This window comes from Acipenser ruthenus, chromosome 2 (genome assembly GCF_902713425.1).
Source record: "Acipenser ruthenus chromosome 2, fAciRut3.2 maternal haplotype, whole genome shotgun sequence".
Classification (NCBI taxonomy): Eukaryota; Metazoa; Chordata; class Actinopteri; order Acipenseriformes; family Acipenseridae; genus Acipenser; species Acipenser ruthenus.
The window spans coordinates 61,331,338-61,349,984 of record NC_081190.1 but is presented as its reverse complement, the minus strand read 5'-3'; the positions used below and the strand labels follow the sequence as shown (position 1 = coordinate 61,349,984).

Below are 18,647 nucleotides of genomic sequence, written 5' to 3'. Positions count from 1 at the left end.
AACCTACACAAAAAACCATGATTTTTCAATAAAATCATGATTGAAATGTTCATAGCTGTGTGCATAATACCTGTATTCCCCTTTACATAAAATTGGATTATTTATTTTTTAATTTAGTTGTTGCCAATTATTTTCTCCCAATTTGGAATGGCCAATTATTTTTTAGGCTCAACTCACCGCTACCCCTGCACTGACTTGGGAGCGGCAAAGACGAACACACGCTGTCTCCTCAGCCGACCGCTTTTTTCACACTGCAGACTCACCATGCAGCCACCCAAGAGCTACAGCTTTGGAGGACAATGCAGCTCTCGGGCAGCTTACAGGCAAGCCCGCAGGCTGGTGCGCGGTGAGCCGAAGACACCCTGGCCGACCTAAACCTTCCCCCTCAGGGCGACGCTCGGCCAATTGTGGCTGCTCCCTGGGAGCTCCCGTCCACGGTTGGCTGTGGAATAGCCTGGACTCAAACCGTTGACGTCCAGGCTATAGTGCACATCCTGCACTCCACGCGGAGCGCCTTTACCGGATGTGCCACTCGGGAGCCCAAAAAGTGGATTATTTAAACATAATTTGCATACAGAATTGCTAGCTGTTGCTTCCCTTATTAATAAACTGCGGAGTGAGTATTAATTGAGATAATTTCAGTTTTCAGTACATGATGAGAAAGTATGGTGCAGCATGGGACACACATTATATATATATATATATATATATATATATATATATATATATATATATATATATATATATATATAATTATTATTATTATTATTATTATTATTATTATTATTTATTTCTTAGCAGACGCCCTTATCCAGGGCGACTTACAATCGTAAGCAAATACATTTCAAGTGTTACAATACAAGTAATACAATAAGAGCAAGAAATACAATAACTTTTGTTCAAGCAAAGTAGTGTGACAAACCACAATTCAATAATACAGCAGATAATAGTGATAGTTACATCAGGATATGATTAAATAGTGATAGTTACATCAGGATGTGATTAAATACAAAGTACTACAGGTTAAACACTTGGCAGATTACAGTATTCTGAAGTACAGGATTAAATGCAGTAAAATAGGGGGCAGATAAGAGCAAAATAAAGCACATTTAAATGAAGGGTGATAGTGTCCCAGGATACAAACAGAGGAGTTCTACAGGTGCTCTTTGAAGAGGTGAGTCTTAAGAAGGCGCCGGAATGTGGTCAGGGACTGGGCAGTCCTGACATCTGTAGGAAGGTCATTCCACCACTGCAAGGGTGGAGAAGGAGAGGGCTCTGGAGGCAGGGGAGCGTAGCGGAGGTAGAGCTAGTCTTCTAGTGCAGGCGGAGCGGAGAGGTCGAGTGGGGGTGTAGGGAGAGATGAGGGTCTGGAGGTAGCTGGGTGCAGTCTGGTCAAGGCATCTGTAGGCTAGTACAAGAGTCTTGAACTGGATGCGAGCGGTGATCGGGAGCCAGTGGAGTGAGCGGAGTAGTGGAGTAGCGTGGGCGAAGCGAGGCAGAGAGAACACCAGGCGGGCAGCAGAGTTCTGGATGTCATATATATATATATATATATATATATATATATATATATATATATATATATATATATTTATATATATATATATATATATATATATATATATATATATATATATTTATATATATATATATACATACATACATACACACAGTTACATTATTTAAAGACTTTTTCAATTTAGGTTAATTTAGCTAGAATAGTCATGAATGTCATGTTAAATTGTGTCCCCATTATAAAAGGTTGTTCATTTGCTGTTTCCCATAGTAATTTATAATAAATTACACTTGTACTGACATTCGTGTGTTTTAACATGCTTTAACATATTTTACTATGCTGTAGCACACTTTACCATGGTAATGCACCTGCAGCGTAACTTTAAGAAAAAGCTTGAGAAAGGACAGTAATTTAAAAATAAAAATCTGTATAAATATAGTAAACAATATGTACGCGAATACCTTATCTGGTCTGCAAATAGCGACCGAAAAAAATTGCATTTGTCAGAGTAGGCTACTACCTGTAGAAGTCAGCATAAATCACATCTGGACAGATTTACAATGAAGTGCATTCTCCTTCATCTGTTGCGCTCTGCTTTTGGGACTCGCGATGTTTGCTGCCAGTCTGCCTGTAGGTGGAGTCATTAAATACATCTGGTTAGCCTGTTTCTCAGTGGATGAACCTGCAGTGCTGTTGCTGAGCCGCCGGTGTGGGGTACAGTGAAAAGGTTACACGAATCGACACTGGAAACAAGAGGAACAGTGGCGAGCGATTTAGCACTTGTAAATGTTTGCCTCTCAGACTGCTGTCATTAAAGGTCAGCGACCAGCATTGCAATAAGGGAATGCTATAAATCCTGAGCAATATGATTGTCTGTTGCAAAGGGAGACGAATTTCAAAGGGATCCACGGGAAATACAGCGGTCAGAAACTGATGTAGTCATCGCATGCTGCTAACCATTACTCCTAATACAAAGTCAGCTGCTTTAAGAAGCTGTGCAGGACTAAGATGCCGAAGTAGGTCACTGACACGAAATGCATTTTGCTGCATAAAAGGTGAGGATCAAGAAGTATTTGAAGGACTGAAATAGCAAGGATGCACATCACCAACATGCCATATTTAGCCAAACGAGATTAACCGGTTTATTCTTGGTAACTTGACTAATCGATACACAATAAAATCCATCACATAATTCAGGGTAATGCCCAACAAAGCACAAACATAAACAGGGCAAAGCAATACGAGTACGCTACCTGCTGAATACAAGCGATCAGGATTCTTGTGTAAAAACACTGACAACATGCATTTGCTTTTGGAAATGCCACGGGATGACTAATAAAACATTGTAATAAATACGGTTTACTGCAGTAAACATCTTATATTTTCTATAAGTTATGTCTGCGATGCCTCAGAAAATGGACGAGTTTTTGCAGATAGCGCCCCATTCCTTGGCTATCGTGCTGTCTCGGACTGGTGCTGATGACTTGCCAGTCGTTCGTGAAAAACTCCAGCAACACCACACAGGCTACGAGATTTTCGCAGACTTCAAAGCGGAAAACATGCAACATTTCTGGAACAAAAAAGTTACCGATGCTGTCCCGGAAACGTTTTTCTTGGGCTGGATCGATGACCGTGTCCTGCTAATCCAGGGCAAAGAGGATCATCTGGAGGTGTTGAAGGAGGGCTGGATGAGGAGATCGCTTAAGCCGCCCAGAGGCTTCGAGATCAAATATCTAGGTGAGGATTACAAATATTGAACTACATATGTTATTAGATGTGTTCGCCTCTGAAGTTTGGAATATTATGTGCCAACGTCTGAGTTTGGCAGTAGTCTACAAATTGACTACCGTACTGCTGTACAGTATTTTGTATTCCAGTTACTGATTCACATAGAAACCTTGACTCACCTTCACCTCGCTTCACAGCGCTGCCCAATATTTGTTGAAACTCGAATCAATAATTGAGTGTCACTGTTGAACGACGGTAGTTATCTTACAACAATGCAACAATCATTTGGATTGTCATGTTTATGACGATTTCTGTAAACTTCCTAATGCTCTGTCTTCATTGAATACAATCTTCAAGTTGAGCATCATGCTGCGATGTCAGTACAGTGTTGCTGGGCAACATCTGGTGGTTGTGGCGATACTTTAAATAATCTTTTAATGGAGATAAAAAAAGACAATGCGAAGTAATGTTTAATGGTTTCTGAACATACCCAATTTGTAGTTGAAGGCAGCATGTCTTTGAACCTGTGAAACAGGCATATTGATAATATTATGTGGTAATTACGAAGCACCCTACTGGCATTCAACAAATTTGGCAACCAGTAGTGCTTTGAATATAGGAAAGCTGTAGAGACATGTTTCTTTGACATCAGCAGTATGGAGCACACGTGGCTTATTAAGTAAATGGCATCCCTGGCATATTAAAAGCCTTGTCTCCCTGATTCAAGTCAATATCAATCATGATGGCTGAAATAGACTCTTGGAACACTCTTAGAACACTATGATAGGTAGTTAACAGGCTTTTCAGTATGACACAAAATTCTGGATTTCAAAAGTGATGATGCAGATTTCTCTGCAGATTTCCACTCCCCAAATTCCATTATGGCAGGTTATTATTGCGGAAACGCCATATATAATTTCAGAACAATTTAAGCAGACTTCTTAACTTAAGGCTTAATTTGTTGCCATGGTGTAACTGCTGACAGTGTTATGGAAGATACTGGCAATTCTTTTTTTACTAACCACCTTTGTGCTAATTTGTTAGTAACAGCTTCAAAAATGGCTTATATACAGTCAATTTTATTTGATTAGTGTGAATTATTATTATTATTATTATTATTATTATTATTATTATTATTATTATTATTATTATTATTATTATTATTATTAATAATAATAATAATAATAATAATAATAATAATAATATTATTTTTAACCAATTGACAAACCATTTAAGAAAGGGTCTTTTTCAGATTTCCCTGTTGAAAAATAATATTTTAGAAATATTTGTCTACTGCCCTAAAAGACCATTTTTCTTCTTTTTTTTGGGGGGGGTGGGGGTCAAATAATCTAAACCTCTGGATGCCTTATTTTGAATCTTTAAAAATTTCCAGCAGCAAAATTGTAATATTCGAGATTTAACCTGGATATCCTCCCTGTTGCTTCCTGCCCTGATCATACAGTAGGTGATCTTATCAGTGTAGTGCATTTAACACAGATGCATTCTGCCCTTGCATGTAACCTTACACTTAAAATGTGGTAGACAAGTTTCCTGCACAAAATTCCATTCAGGGATAGTCATCATCACTTTCATTACTTTTTTTGCAAGAACAAAAACATTTGCGAGTGTGTGAAACTGATATTAAATGTTTATGCCTTTGGAAATCATTTGTGTTAACCTGTTGTATGGAGTCTTGTACTAAGCCTCAAGCAAATATAGCTGATTATAATTACATTTCAAATTTAAAGGATTTGCATGAATATATTTGCTAAGTGTTAGAGAACCAGAAGTTTAGCAAAGACACTACAAATAACAGCTATCTTAAAATACCTATATGAAGGATTACAGCAATATTTTACTTTTAAATCCACTTGTTTGTAACCATGAATTAGACTTGTGAAACATTCTACTGGCAAGCCCACATTAATTAACTGTGTATTAGGATCATCACATAATTTGTGGACTTGCCATTAGTTGTAACATTGGTGTCAGTGTAACAAACATTACATTTTCATGGAATGACCCTTCTACAAGGCAATGAGTTGGTAGTACTTCAACAGATCTAACAGACCTACCAGCTTAGCAAAGTTAGTGACCTACTAAATTAATAAATACAGAACCCAAGAGTTCTGTAGAGAAGTAGCATTCTATTGAATTAAAGGGTTAAAAGTGCTTATAACGTTTGTGCACTAATGGCGTGCCAAGGCATTGTTACACTTTGTAAATTCATTTGTGGTATCCCGTGGAGATTCAAACAACAGGCTCACCGAGTCAAACAAAAAGCCAGGCTAAGACAATCCGTGAAGCTCAATTACTTTTTTGATAGAGGGGCTACTGACTTTTCTTACTGGAGCAACAATAGCGAACTCCTTGCTGCAGATCTTTTAAGGATGGTCATTTGGGATTTCTTTGTAACTTTTGCTTATCAAAGATGCAGGCATAAAAATGTATAACTAAACAAGATTCAAAACAGTATGTGGAAAAGAGATTCACTGAACTATAGACTGGGTGTATTTGGTATGGGGACTAATGAACTCCGGTGAGACCAGGCTCTATTAAAATGAAAAGGGCCTCGCTTTTTATAGTCTCAATAGCAATGTACAAAGCATTACCTTTGCGAACAAACAGTTCAAGTGCTGTTGCCTGAAGAAGCTTGAGTTAATGCATAGCTCAACCTTTGAATTCTTTGTTTAAACAGGGTTATGTAAACAGTGGACTTCTCTGTACTATGAAGTATAGACCTGAGGGTCAGTGATAAAATATGGACTTTTTTAAAATGTGTTCAGACAAGAGGAAAGTCGTGTGTTTTTTGCTTCTGATTTTGACATTTGTCAGTGTGGAATGAATAGTTTAAATGGGACAGTTTCAGATATCCACCTGATTAAAATAGTTGCCTGGGGCTGGAACTGTTTCTTAAAACAGGAAACAATGGTTATTGTGGGAGACATTGAAACTTTTACATAGAGAGATTCTAATAACCAAAGAGTCAAGAGTAAAACTGGCTGATATGTTTGATACACGACTGAAACAAACAAAAACAGAAATTAACTGATTTAAAGAGTAAGTAGCAGGGTTCTGGAAAATATAGTGTAACACGTCCCCACGTGTTGCTACAACTGATTAAATAACATACCTGTAATTTTTCTTTTCATTGTTAACATCTCGACACATTTTTACACTTATAACTTTAAAGTCTGTTTCAAAGCTTTTTTAAAATGGCTGTTCTAGCGGCTGTTCTAAGGATTATTGCCCGCATTGTCAAACAGGTAACACAGCAACAGTGATCCTTGATATGGTATGGAACAGAAAAGCCACAGCATTTGTTATATGTTTTATTATGTATTTATTTATTTATTTATTTATTTATTTATTTTTAAAAATCTCTTCATGCAGTGATTTAGAGGACATATCTCACTAGATTGGCCATTTTGAAAAGAGCTTTGAAACAAACTTTAAAGTTTTAAGTGTAAAAAGGTGTTAGGATGTTAACAATGAAAAAAAAAAATACAGGTACATTATTTAAACTGTTGTAGCAACACGTGGAGACATATAACACTATATTTTTCAGAACACTTGCTATTCTTTAAGCAATAAATTAAATGTAAAATTGTCATGGTTGTCTCTGGAGCTTTTGGTTCTGGACGAACCAGCAACGTGTGTAGAGTTGCGACATGATGGGCTCCACACTGTTACCACCAAATACAACTGAGGCTCTTAGGGGAATGGTTTTATATCATTCAATTATGGAAGCACAGTATCCCCTATGGACACAGTAGAAGCTTGTTGTAACCATATGGAGTACATCTAACTTGACAAAGTTACTTTAGTATACCTGTCACTAATACTGTGCCTATTCATAAGAGTGAACGACTGCAAGTCGTTTAGTCAAGTCTAAACTAACGACAGCCTCTGCGTACTACTTTTTTAAAGACCTATTTTATTACTACACTTGCTCTGTTATACAGTTTGACATACCCGTGATTAACACTGCCTATTTTGAAAAAAAAAAAAAGCTGTAGCTTTATATGAAGGAAAATGTTTAATATAAATATATACTCCCACAAGAACATATTCTCTGGCATAATCATTTTGAAACAGCGCTGTGAAGCGGAGAGCAAGTGAAAGACTGAGAATAGACAGTTATTTTATTATTATTATTTCTTTGCCGTGATCCGCGGCTGACAGCGGTCCTTTTCTTTTTATTTCTTTTACCTATGTTCACAATAAACAGTTTGGACGAATACTGCCTGTGTGAACATGTTTATTTTCATGGAGTGTTACAATATACAGTATACCAGTGCTGCTGATGCAGTCAGTGGGAAATTTGGGCTTGCTTGGCATTGCAAAAAACACTGATCGAGCCTCAATGCGAGGTCCTGCAGTTAAGAATGGGAATCTTATGTGTGCGTATGGAAATGTGTTTACCAGCGTTGCCAAACAAAACGAAAACACAAAGTATTTATTTAAAAAAACACTTTTTTTTCTAAATACTGACATGTCCTGAATTTTTGGCAGACGTGAAGGGGCATCGGAATCAGGTTTTGCAAACTGCCCGTGACTGGCAGCTGCAGCGGGTTTTGGTAGTAGGCTACTGTCGGTGGATTCTGTTTTTCTTTTTGCAACAGCTACCGACGTCACCCAGGGAACATTAACAATGCTGATGATGTCATCAAAAAGAGGTGGATTTTCGGTCTTGAACGACTATATACCCATTCATAAAGTGCTTTGTGACAGTTGCCCATTTGCACAGATCATTTTATGAACAGCAATATGGATGACTTTCGTTAGTTTTAAACTAAATTTGTTTTATTACGGCAGTCGGCAAGTACTTTTATGAATAGGGCCCTGTGACAGGCTAGACGAGTGGTCTGACGTCACGGCAGAAGCAGGAAGGGAAAAAACTGACACAGGGGAAGTACTGCAGTTCAAAGAAAGAATCGGCTGGCTGCTGTTTTTATTAATAACAAAAATAAAATAAATATTTAAACAAAAAGAACACTTGCGCTCACAGAGCAAAATAAAAGGGTAAACAAAACCAATCACGAACACAAAATAAAATACAGGTCAGGCTGAGCTATAGCCTTCACTGATCCTGTTATCTTTTTAAACTCCTTTTTAAACTCTCCGTTCTCCACACTCTCGCTCTCTCCGCTCCTAACACCCACCTCAAGCTGGAGAGCTGCAGGCTTTTTATATTCAGGTGACCATCTCCCGATTAGCAACAAAATTAATCACTTAATTAATTCGGGAGATGGCCACCATTTGCACGAGTTTTAATTATGTTGTGGATGGGGCTACCCATCCACGCTAAACAAAACAAACCGTCTACGCCGTCAAAATACAAACAATAACAAACCCGCCGTCATACATTTAAATACTAAATCATAATACTAATACAAAATAACACAGGGGCGGAGGGGGACCCCGTTCTAAAAATAAAATAAACAAAACAATGTACAGGGCTGCTCGCCCTGTTACAGGCCCCAAGTGACTATAACCACTGTGTATATCATGATAACACATACACACTGGACAGAACAACCATGGATAGCCAAATTCAACCCACCACATAATAGCTTCAAAATGTTTAGATTGGTTGTGTTTTGATCTAGTTAAAGCACAATGAGCCCTCATAAAATGAACATTTCATGGCAACCATTCAACCATGCACCTGTAGCAGTTGTGTGGTCTATGCTATTAACAAGGGCAAAGCTGGCAGCTTTAAACAAACAGGGTGTACCTTGGAAACTAAAATGAAAACAATGTTCCCTTTCTAATGGCGCTGACTGACAGCCCAATATAAGCAACTGTTGGATTTGGTGTTTTGTAAAAGGAAAGCATTCTCAATTTAAAATGTTCAAAAATGTAAATGGTACTGCTTTAGTATCAATTTATGCCGTGGTAATACTGCTGGCAGCAAGAGATCTATGTTTATCCTCCCTTTTGATGTTTCCTCTTTGAAGTTGCGTGATGGATACATTTAGAATGAGAAGTTAAACGGTCAATTCACATTGACTTCACCACTCCAGTGTAGTTAGTTATGTTATGTTCCTCCTTCCTGACTTGTATATAGCGATGATTCGTTCTGAATACTTTAAACCCGCCCCAACTACTGAGTGGCAGCAAATTCTACATTTTTATTGGAGACTCCTCAGACAGGGAGGGTTGTACAGGCTTGCGAGATTTAAAACAAGATAACAATTTGATACGGAGGATTGTTCTTGCTTGCGAGATTTAAAGCTATATTACAGTTGGATAGGGAGGATTTAAAACAGAATTACAAATTGTGACGAAATTTCAAAAAAATGCCGAGACACACAAAAACCCCACAAGAATACGCCTGTGACCATAAATATTTTGTTGTGGAAGACAGTAAAGGAAAGAAGGTAGTAACTAGTGTGCAAGTACTGTTGAGTTACTATACATATTGTGCCAGGAAAAAAACTCCCAAGAATTTTGGAAAGTAACCGAAAACAATAATCTTATACAGTATAGACTAAGCGAAGGCCCTGTAAAAAACAAAGTCAGGGTATCTACATAAAACTCCAAAATAGCAAAAAATGCAGAAAAACAGAAAGCCTAAATATAGCAAGCTAATGCTATTTTGGTTTGTAGACATGTACCAGTACATCATTGTAAGCATTTCTGTATAAGTAGACCAAAGTAAATTGACATTTTTGTTTGAACAGGCAGGTTTTATGTGAACAATAAACAAACATGCCATGGCAATAACTTTATTACTCAAAGTGAAGCTTATAAGGGTGAAGCTTGAGGAGGGTGTACCATGTGTGTCATAATTTGGTTGGGTTTATGGTGGCTGTCTGTCTGCCTGCTTGACCGTCTTTGTCACAATTTGTACTTATGTCTATCCAATTATGATACATTATAATATTTTGTTTTAATAAACACATGTAAGGAGATGTAAGGAACCCATCACTAGACAAATATAATGTTTACATTTTTGTTTAAATAGATACATACTTCAATCTTACCTGTAATATAATTGACAAACCTGTTGCCCAAATAATGTTACTTTCAAAGGCAGGTTCTTCTATCGGACTATCATTAAACACCCCTGTTGATGAACAAAACTAATGGATAATTAAAGAATAAAAAGCTTTAAAAATGTTTTTTTTTTTTTTAAATGCATGGCCTGTTCATCTTCAGATCAGACAGCCAGCAGCCCCTGTGATAAGTGTCAAATTGAATGTGTTGTATTTGTAATTCACTCCCATTTGGCAGGGTGCGTTACTAGAGATACAGTTGTAGTCAAAAGTTTACATCCCCAATGGAAATTTATAATTTCTAGAAATTTCTCGAAAACAAATATAGCCTTCAAAAAAAGAAACGCATAGCAGATATTTTTTCTTCAATCTCTTAAAAATTGCAACAAAACTTGATCAGAAGAGTTGTATTTTACTTAAACACGTTTTGCTGACAGAGTATCACGTTGTCAGGATCATAAATGCATGATGTACGCCAAAACGACAAAACACATGAATATTCCCAAACTTAACACCATTTGCTTAAGACTTGCAATATTCACGTGCATTCACTGGACGTGCAACATACTGAGATGTGGCTATAAAAGTGGAGGGTTCTCAGCTTGTATGTCTTATTGGTGTGCAGATGGAAGAGCCCGGGTATTCAGGCGCTGTCATGAACGTCTTGCGGCCAACTGTGTGCGACAGGTTGACAGATTTGGTGGTGGGAGTGTCGTGTGAGCAGCAATCTCAGACAGTGGCAGAACCAACTTTGTTCATGTTCAAGGCAACCTGACAGCTTAGCGCTATTGTCATGAGATCAAATGGCCTCATGTGATCCCATTCATGAACCATCATAATGTCATTTTCAAGCATGACAATGCACGACCGCACACAGCCCAGGCCTCCACAGCTTTCCTCACTCAGAACAATGTTCAAGTGCTTCCCTGGTCATCTCGATCACCAGATCTGAACCCCATTGAGCATTTATGGGAAGAGCTTGATCAACGTGTACGACATCACCCCAAGCCACAGGTGTTACAAGGACTTTTCCAGTTGAGCAAGAGTGGGTTGCCATTCCCCGGCATGTTATCCAGGCTAAGATTCGATCCATGGGCAAGAGATGTCAGGCCGTCATCGATGCCAATGGTGGGCATACCCATTACTGATTTCTGATGACCTTCAACTTTGTTTGACCTTTGAAACAAAACTGCATACACTTTTACAATACAGTTTTCTTATTTTTTCACTGAAGCATGTTAAAATTGCATGTTAAACTTTACAGATGCACATATAAGCGCCTGCACACTATTCTTATGGGAGTGGCATGCACTCCACGTGGAAATCACGGGAAAAACTGATGGGTGGTTAAACAATTAGGATATTTGTCAGTGAGCTTTTGGCATGATTCTTTAGTGATTTTTGACCATTCTTCAATGCAAAATTGTTCTAGTTCATTCAAATTCCAAGGACTTCTCTTGTGCACAGCCGTCTTCAACTCATACCAAAGACTCTCAATCGGATTTAGATTGGGACTTTGACTAGGCCATTCCAGAACCTTGATTTTATTCTTCTTTAACCATTCTGAAGTAGATTTTGATGTGTGCTTTGGATCATTGTCGTGTTGGAACGTCCAGTTGCGCTTTAAACCAAGTTTCAGATGATTGGCCAATATCTTTTGGCATGCTATGGAATCCATTTTACCATGTATTGGAACTAAATGTCCTGTGCTAATAGAGGAAAACAGCCCCATAGAAGGATATTACCACCTCCATTCTTGACAGTAGGTATGGTGTTCAGAGAGCGAATGAATCCTAGTCAACAATCTCCCTCCCGACCTATGAGGGCGCTGTATAACAGGAGCAGTGTGCCCAGGACTGGATGGTTTGGCAGTTCATTCCAGGGTCAGTCGGAAGTCGGCCATCCAGAAAAGGGGCAGAGTCACAATACCAGAAGTCATCGCCTTAATGCGGTAGGCAATATGTCAGTCATGGATTAGAGGATATGTGATTGCACTCACTACCGAAGGGGGCGGGACTGAAGGTATATCAGGGGATGCGGCCAAGCAATCTGTTCCTTTGTTATGGTTATGGAAAGACCTTTAAAGGACGTATGAGTGTTATTTAACCGTTTTTCGTGTTGTTTTTGTCTGTCTATTAATAATTCTATTTGTCATTGTTAGACGGCTAAACTACCTGGGAGCTGTTGCTAAAAGCCAGCACTAACCCCGGACTACACCACTGCACTACTGTTTCACTAACTGCTGTATAATTCACCACTTGCACTAGAAGCACTCACTATTGGACTTGTGATTGTGTGTGTATAAAGTGTGTGTCTTTATTAATGTTATTATTATTTCGGGACTGACTATCAGCGCGACCAAATAGCTTGATTTTTGTTTCATCACTCCACAAAACCTTTGACCAGAACTCATATCCATCATTCAAATGCTGTTTTGCAAACTTTAACCCTTTGCGGTCCATTTATTAATTGCGCGTCAGGCACGCCAGGTCTAATTAATTTTCACACGCGCAGTTAATTTTAGACGCGCTGTTTAAAAGTATTTTTTTTCACAGTCAAACGGGTTTAAATGGCCCTGCATATCAACAAAGCACTCACTAGGCATCTCCAGCCCCGCCCCACCCTTTCGTTTGCTATAGCGTTCACCTATGTAAGAAATAAATAATAATAATAATAATAATAATAGTCGTACATACCGATCGATCATCTCCGGATCACTCGTTTTATCACCAAACTCCTCAATAATGTGATCCAAGTCATTATTTTATTACTATAACATCTCAAAAAAGCTCTGCAAATGTCCGTGTTTTCTGTGCGCTGATTCAGTCAGCCAACTTGTTTACTTCAGACCGCCCCCGTTATCTGATACCTGATACCATGTATGACTATTCATGAGATACGCCTTTTTTTAATTTTTTTTTAATTTTTTCGACTTGTCTCGGCTCCTGTCGCTCCCACTCGGCAATTGAATGGTTTTCTTGGCTTTTTCCAGAGAAAAAACGACTAGACACCCGTTTATTGCGTTGCTATAATGATGTCGGACCCAGTCCGACAAAGGACCTGTGAGGAATAATTGCAATGTCGGACCCAGTCCGACAATGGACCGCAAAGGGTTAAGCTATTGTCCTTGTGACGTTTTCCTAAGAATGGCTTTTTCCTTGGCCTACGACCATTGAGACCTTCACCATGCAATACTCGACCTATGGTTGAAATGGAAACCCTAGTCAAAGTTGCAGCCAATTCACTTTTAATATCTTTGGCAGTCAATCTATGATTGTTATTAACCTTCCTCACAATTCTTCTACTTGTTCTTGGTGAAAGAACCCTCTTCCAGACCGAGGGAGTGTTTTGACAGTACTATGAGTCTTGTACTTCTTGATAATAGAAACAATAGTTGAAATTGTGATACTCAAATGCTTGGAAATCTTCTTCTATCCTTCTCCAGCTTTATGACAATAAATAATGTACTGCCTCAGATATCTCTTTACTTTTTCCCCATATTGACTTCTTGGTAATGACAGCAATCATCCTATGCCTAACCCTAGAATTTTCTAGAACTAGGTTCTGCATTATCATATTGAAATTCTTAGCACCTTGTAGACAATACTATCATAGCATCAAAGGGTATGAATACTTTTGAATTCGCATTTTTGGAATTTTGCAAGAAAAATTGCTGAAATAAATAATTGTACACATCTATTTCTTGTAACTTTTTTTCCTCATCCACAAAAGATTTTTCCTAAAATTCTTTGTTTTCAAGACATTTCTAGAAATTATAAATTTCCATTGGGATATGTAAACTTTTGACTCCAACTGGTGGGGAGGCCACTACTCCTACAACCTTTCTACTGGCCAGATCATTAACACCGTGGTTCTTTCTGTGTGATTTCTCAAAAAGGAACTTTGAAAAGATCATATACCTTGAACAGATATTACATCATTTTAAACCTTGTTTATGTGGAAAGCCAGAAATAATTTTCTTCTAAAACCTTGAAATCACAGGTAGTCCAACAATTATTCCTGACAAAAGTCTTATGCTTCTCTGAAGGTTTATTTGAACTTGCTTTTATTCTCAATCAGAGCAGAAGTGTTCAGATCAACTGCAGCAGATCAACTCTCTATCTCTCTCTCTGCAGCTCACAATCTGCTGTAACCCAGCCACCTATTGTGTACAGTATTCTTTATTATAGTTGAAATCTTTTTTAGTTTATACCATAACAGGGGTATATACAATATACAGTATATAGTAGTATATATTTGAAACAGACAGTGTCTTCTTACCTCTGTGCCCCGCTTCAGGCTTTAGATACTCTTGCATGCCAGTGCATTCTCTAAAGAGATGAAGTAGCATTTGTTACCAGTAAATTCCATTTTTCGTAAGGCTGTGTTACTATAGAGTTTCCCATTGTCTGTAGGATGCCGTGCGTAACAGTGAAGAGGCAATCTCATGAACAGCTATGAGTGGTAAATCAAAAACTGCTTCAGTACTGAGAAAGGGTATTTCTATAATTATTCTCTGCAATGTAACTAAAGAAAAAAGAAGTTAGCTGTACTTTTATTCTTTAAATGTTTTACAAACAGCTCACAAACCATGTTTGCTTTTCTGTATGAGGTACCTGAACTGAACAGCTCCATGTAAGTAGAAGCTTTTTAAAAATGATTTGGCAATTGGAAATACCCACAAAGCGTCCACCGCTGGGATAATGAAGCCTGGGTGAAGGCTTCCAGACCTCAGATGGAATTCTCAGCAAACCACATTACTCATGGAATAATGAGGAAAATGTTTGCATTAATTAACAACAAAAATTAGTTCTGCGTAAAAATCACGAAAAAAACAAAAAGAAAAACATTCAATGTTATTTTTTTAACTTATCCATTTTCTAATGGCTCCAAGAACGGCTCTAGATTTGCAAAGCAATACATGAAATACTTGCCATGTTTGTCAGATCAATTTTCAGAAAACAAAAAGCAGAACAAACTTTAATCAATGGGAGAGTTAAGAATGGTGCTTTCTGATTGGTCCATGTTTAGATCTTGAGCAGGGGAAAGTTATTTTATATAGCAGCTCTGCTACTAGTCTGCAAAACAAAAACAGCGCACAGTCATATTACTGTATCCATCGTAAGGGTCCGTACTCACGTAGCTGTGACCCCTTTGTACTGCCAAACTCCTCCCCATGATCAGAATCACAATACAGTTGTTCAGCAGTCTTACAGCTATGCCCTTTCACCAACATGACCGACTTCCGGTTCCATCCTACCATTGAGTCGGCCCATCCCTATGAAGGCGCACCACCAACCTTACTTAGCGCCCTCCCTGGTCGGGAGGTAGATTTGCAACGCAGATTCATTATCTCCCATGCACACTGAACTATTATTTTTTATGCTTTTTGTGCTTCAAATTGAAACAGCTGTGGTTGCAGTATATTAGGAGCTTTACAAGCTGTATTTAATTTAATGTTGCAATGTATCTGGCCAGTTATCAAGGCAGAGGTGGTAGAAGCTGTAATTGGGTACCTTTAGTAATAGCTTACTATTCATATCAGTCACAGGGCTCCTGAACTCTGAAATGCTCTACCATGCACAGTGAGAGACACACCTACATTGGCAATTTTTAAAAATAAATGAAAAACATACTTTTATAATAGGGCTTTTATATCTTTATAATATTTATTTTTTATATATAATTTTATTCCTATTTATTCTGTTTGAGTTCCTCATCTGTTGCTTTTATTTGCTTTAATTTTAAAATGTTGTTTTCTCTTGCTGTTTTTATTATTTATATTGTTTTTATTGTACTAAATGTATTTTCGAAAGTCCTTTTTCTTGTTAAAAGCGCCTTGGGATGGCTTGCTATAAATAAAATGTGATTTGGTTTGACTTAAAACGTGCCAATGTGAAAATATGAGGACTGAACATTGAAAACATTGGTGGATTATGTAGATAAAAGCTTGGAGAGATGTTATGTTGGAGTTTGTGTGTTGAGTACAAAAATATATTATCGTGCAATATGGAGAGATACAAAAGGTTAATGAGGATGTGTTCACTGACTAGGCTGTTTATATAGGGGTTATTGTACTAGCAAAACGGTCTGTTTAGAAAGCTGACAGTTCTTTACTGGCGTTTCCAGTTCTGAAGGTTGATGAAGAATAGATTTATATAAGAGGTGGAAGTTACTAAACATTGTGACTGTTCAATTAAAAGGTCAAAATGCCTGTATGGCATTGTGTGACACATGACACTGTACCCCAGAGTAATGATGACAGATGTGTTTAAGAGCTTAGAGAATCCCTTTAATGTTCATCTGCTTTCACTAATTATTCAGGAATTCAGAAAAATAATCCAGGAGGACTGAACAAATCGAGCATGACCTTCTAGTGTTAAGTGTCTGTGTGAACCTGTTTGAACAATTAACCATCACACCACTTGTCTCTTTCAGTTTGCAAAGATCAGAGCATGCTAACCTAATGAATTTTCAGTTACATCTTCCGAAAACTATACAAACAGCTTGCACTGTTTGTTTTTTGCTTTATATCTGTGAGGAACTTCTCTTTAATAATAGAAACAATAGCTGAAATTGGGATACTTTAAGCGATTTATTATTATTATATATATTTTTTTTCAATATCACTAATTATGTTGTAATAAATAACTTACTCCAGTGGCAAAACATTACCATAGCCCGATTCACATGAAACTAAAAATCACCACAAACAGGTGGTTTCAGAATTTTTACCAACATCGGTGAAATTTAGTCCCGTGCGAACCGTCCATTTCTTTTTATCACTGATAATTTTCTCAGAGGTCCTCTGATTATTTTACAGGACTCTGGACCTTCTGTAAAATTTAAAACTCAATACCAGCCTTCGCAACAAACCATAAATACAATATTAAAATTGGTACAATCTGTCCTGAGAGTCTACAGTTCAGTAAAACACAATGATTGGGCAAAACCAAACTGAAGGCGGGTGTAAATACAAAACGTAATTGGCGTCTTTTAAAAAAATGAATGCTTTTAACTGCATTTGAAGGTATGTGTGGAAATACATATCACTCAAAGGACAAAATGGTTATTCTAGCCTTAAAAGAAGATACAGTAATCCGCCTTAACTGTTTATCCGCCATGATCAAGCTCTTCAGCAACGTCATCCACATGTACAGCGCTAATGCAAAACGGCTACACGAAAGCAAAAGAGAGTTGTGCTTACAATTGAAAAAAAAAATCAAGATTGGGTGAAGTGCGATGAAGCAGAGCCTGCCTATTATCTTTTAGATGATGAAGAGATTGTGGATGCAGCAAATGGAAATAACAGTAACAAACCAGAAAGTGATGAGGAAGACAAGGAAACAAAATCAGTCGTTTCCCATAGTCAAGCTATGGAGTGCTTTCAAAGAGATTCAGACTGGCTGGAACAGCAATCCGAAGCTGATCCGACTCAACATTTGCTTGTCCGGTCTTTGAGAAAAAAGCGAACCTTCAGACTAACCCGCATTCAAGACTTTTTTGCTCCAACACATTAATGCAAGTACTGCACATTTAATTTCTATTATAACTTCAGTTTTCTACTTTTCAGTTTTTTAATATTGTTTGAGCAAATGGACACTACTATGCTATGGTGTAAAATGACCCAACACTAATGTAAGTGTATACAGCACTAATACCCTGTATCTTTCTAAACAAGGGATTTAGTTAATAATTGTGTGAATATATTAATTGTTACAGCTGTGTATAGTGGTATTTAAAATAGGATTCATTTATCTGACTTTTTACATATCCGTCCTTACTGTGGTCCCACTACTGTACAACGAAATTAGTTATTTAAACCTGGTTCATTGTTTAAAAATCATGCACAAAAGTGCCTTCTCCGGCCACAGCATCGCATTACATTTTTAATTTACTGACTTTCTTTGATGAAAACTAATCCACGTCTGGGAGGTTACTAGACGTCCTCTGCTTTTGACCAACGTTGAAGACATCTGTTTTTTGGTCCCGTGCGAATCATGCTAATGAAGCTTAGCCAGTTCATCTTATGTTGTCGGTATGACTCAAAAATCATTTGGGGCGTGGGGGGTGCAAGATAATGCCTTTAAGGTGAAAGGATATAATGCAATAAAGGATATCATGATGGGACAAGCTTAAAGGGTATCAGTGTTTTATATTGTTGAGTGGAGTCAGCAAACCCTTGGAATGTCTGATAGCAAAAGGTTGAATTTAGGAACTAAACAAAATGAAATTTTCATAAGCCTTTGAAATGCAAATCTGATTTTGGATCTCAGTTGAGTTGTTCTTGGTTGATACATTCAATTTATTGTCTACTGACATGCCTAAAGATTTGCATCTTGAAGCCAAAAAATATGGGATTGATTGCATGAACTGGCCATCGTGCTCACCAGAATTCA

General features: G+C 37.7%; 1 protein-coding gene across 1 annotated transcript in view; it reads left to right on the top strand.

Annotated features, from left to right (window-relative positions):
* The first annotated feature begins 2,127 nt into the window (after positions 1-2,127).
* Positions 2,128-18,647, top strand: part of LOC117409540 (storkhead-box protein 2-like) — a 122,386-nt gene continuing 105,866 nt past the window's right edge. Inside the window, exon 1 of the mRNA XM_034015747.3 lies at positions 2,128-3,253. Coding sequence (XP_033871638.2) covers positions 2,911-3,253 — 343 coding nt within the window. The 5' untranslated portion in view covers positions 2,128-2,910. The remainder of the gene's footprint in view (positions 3,254-18,647) is intronic.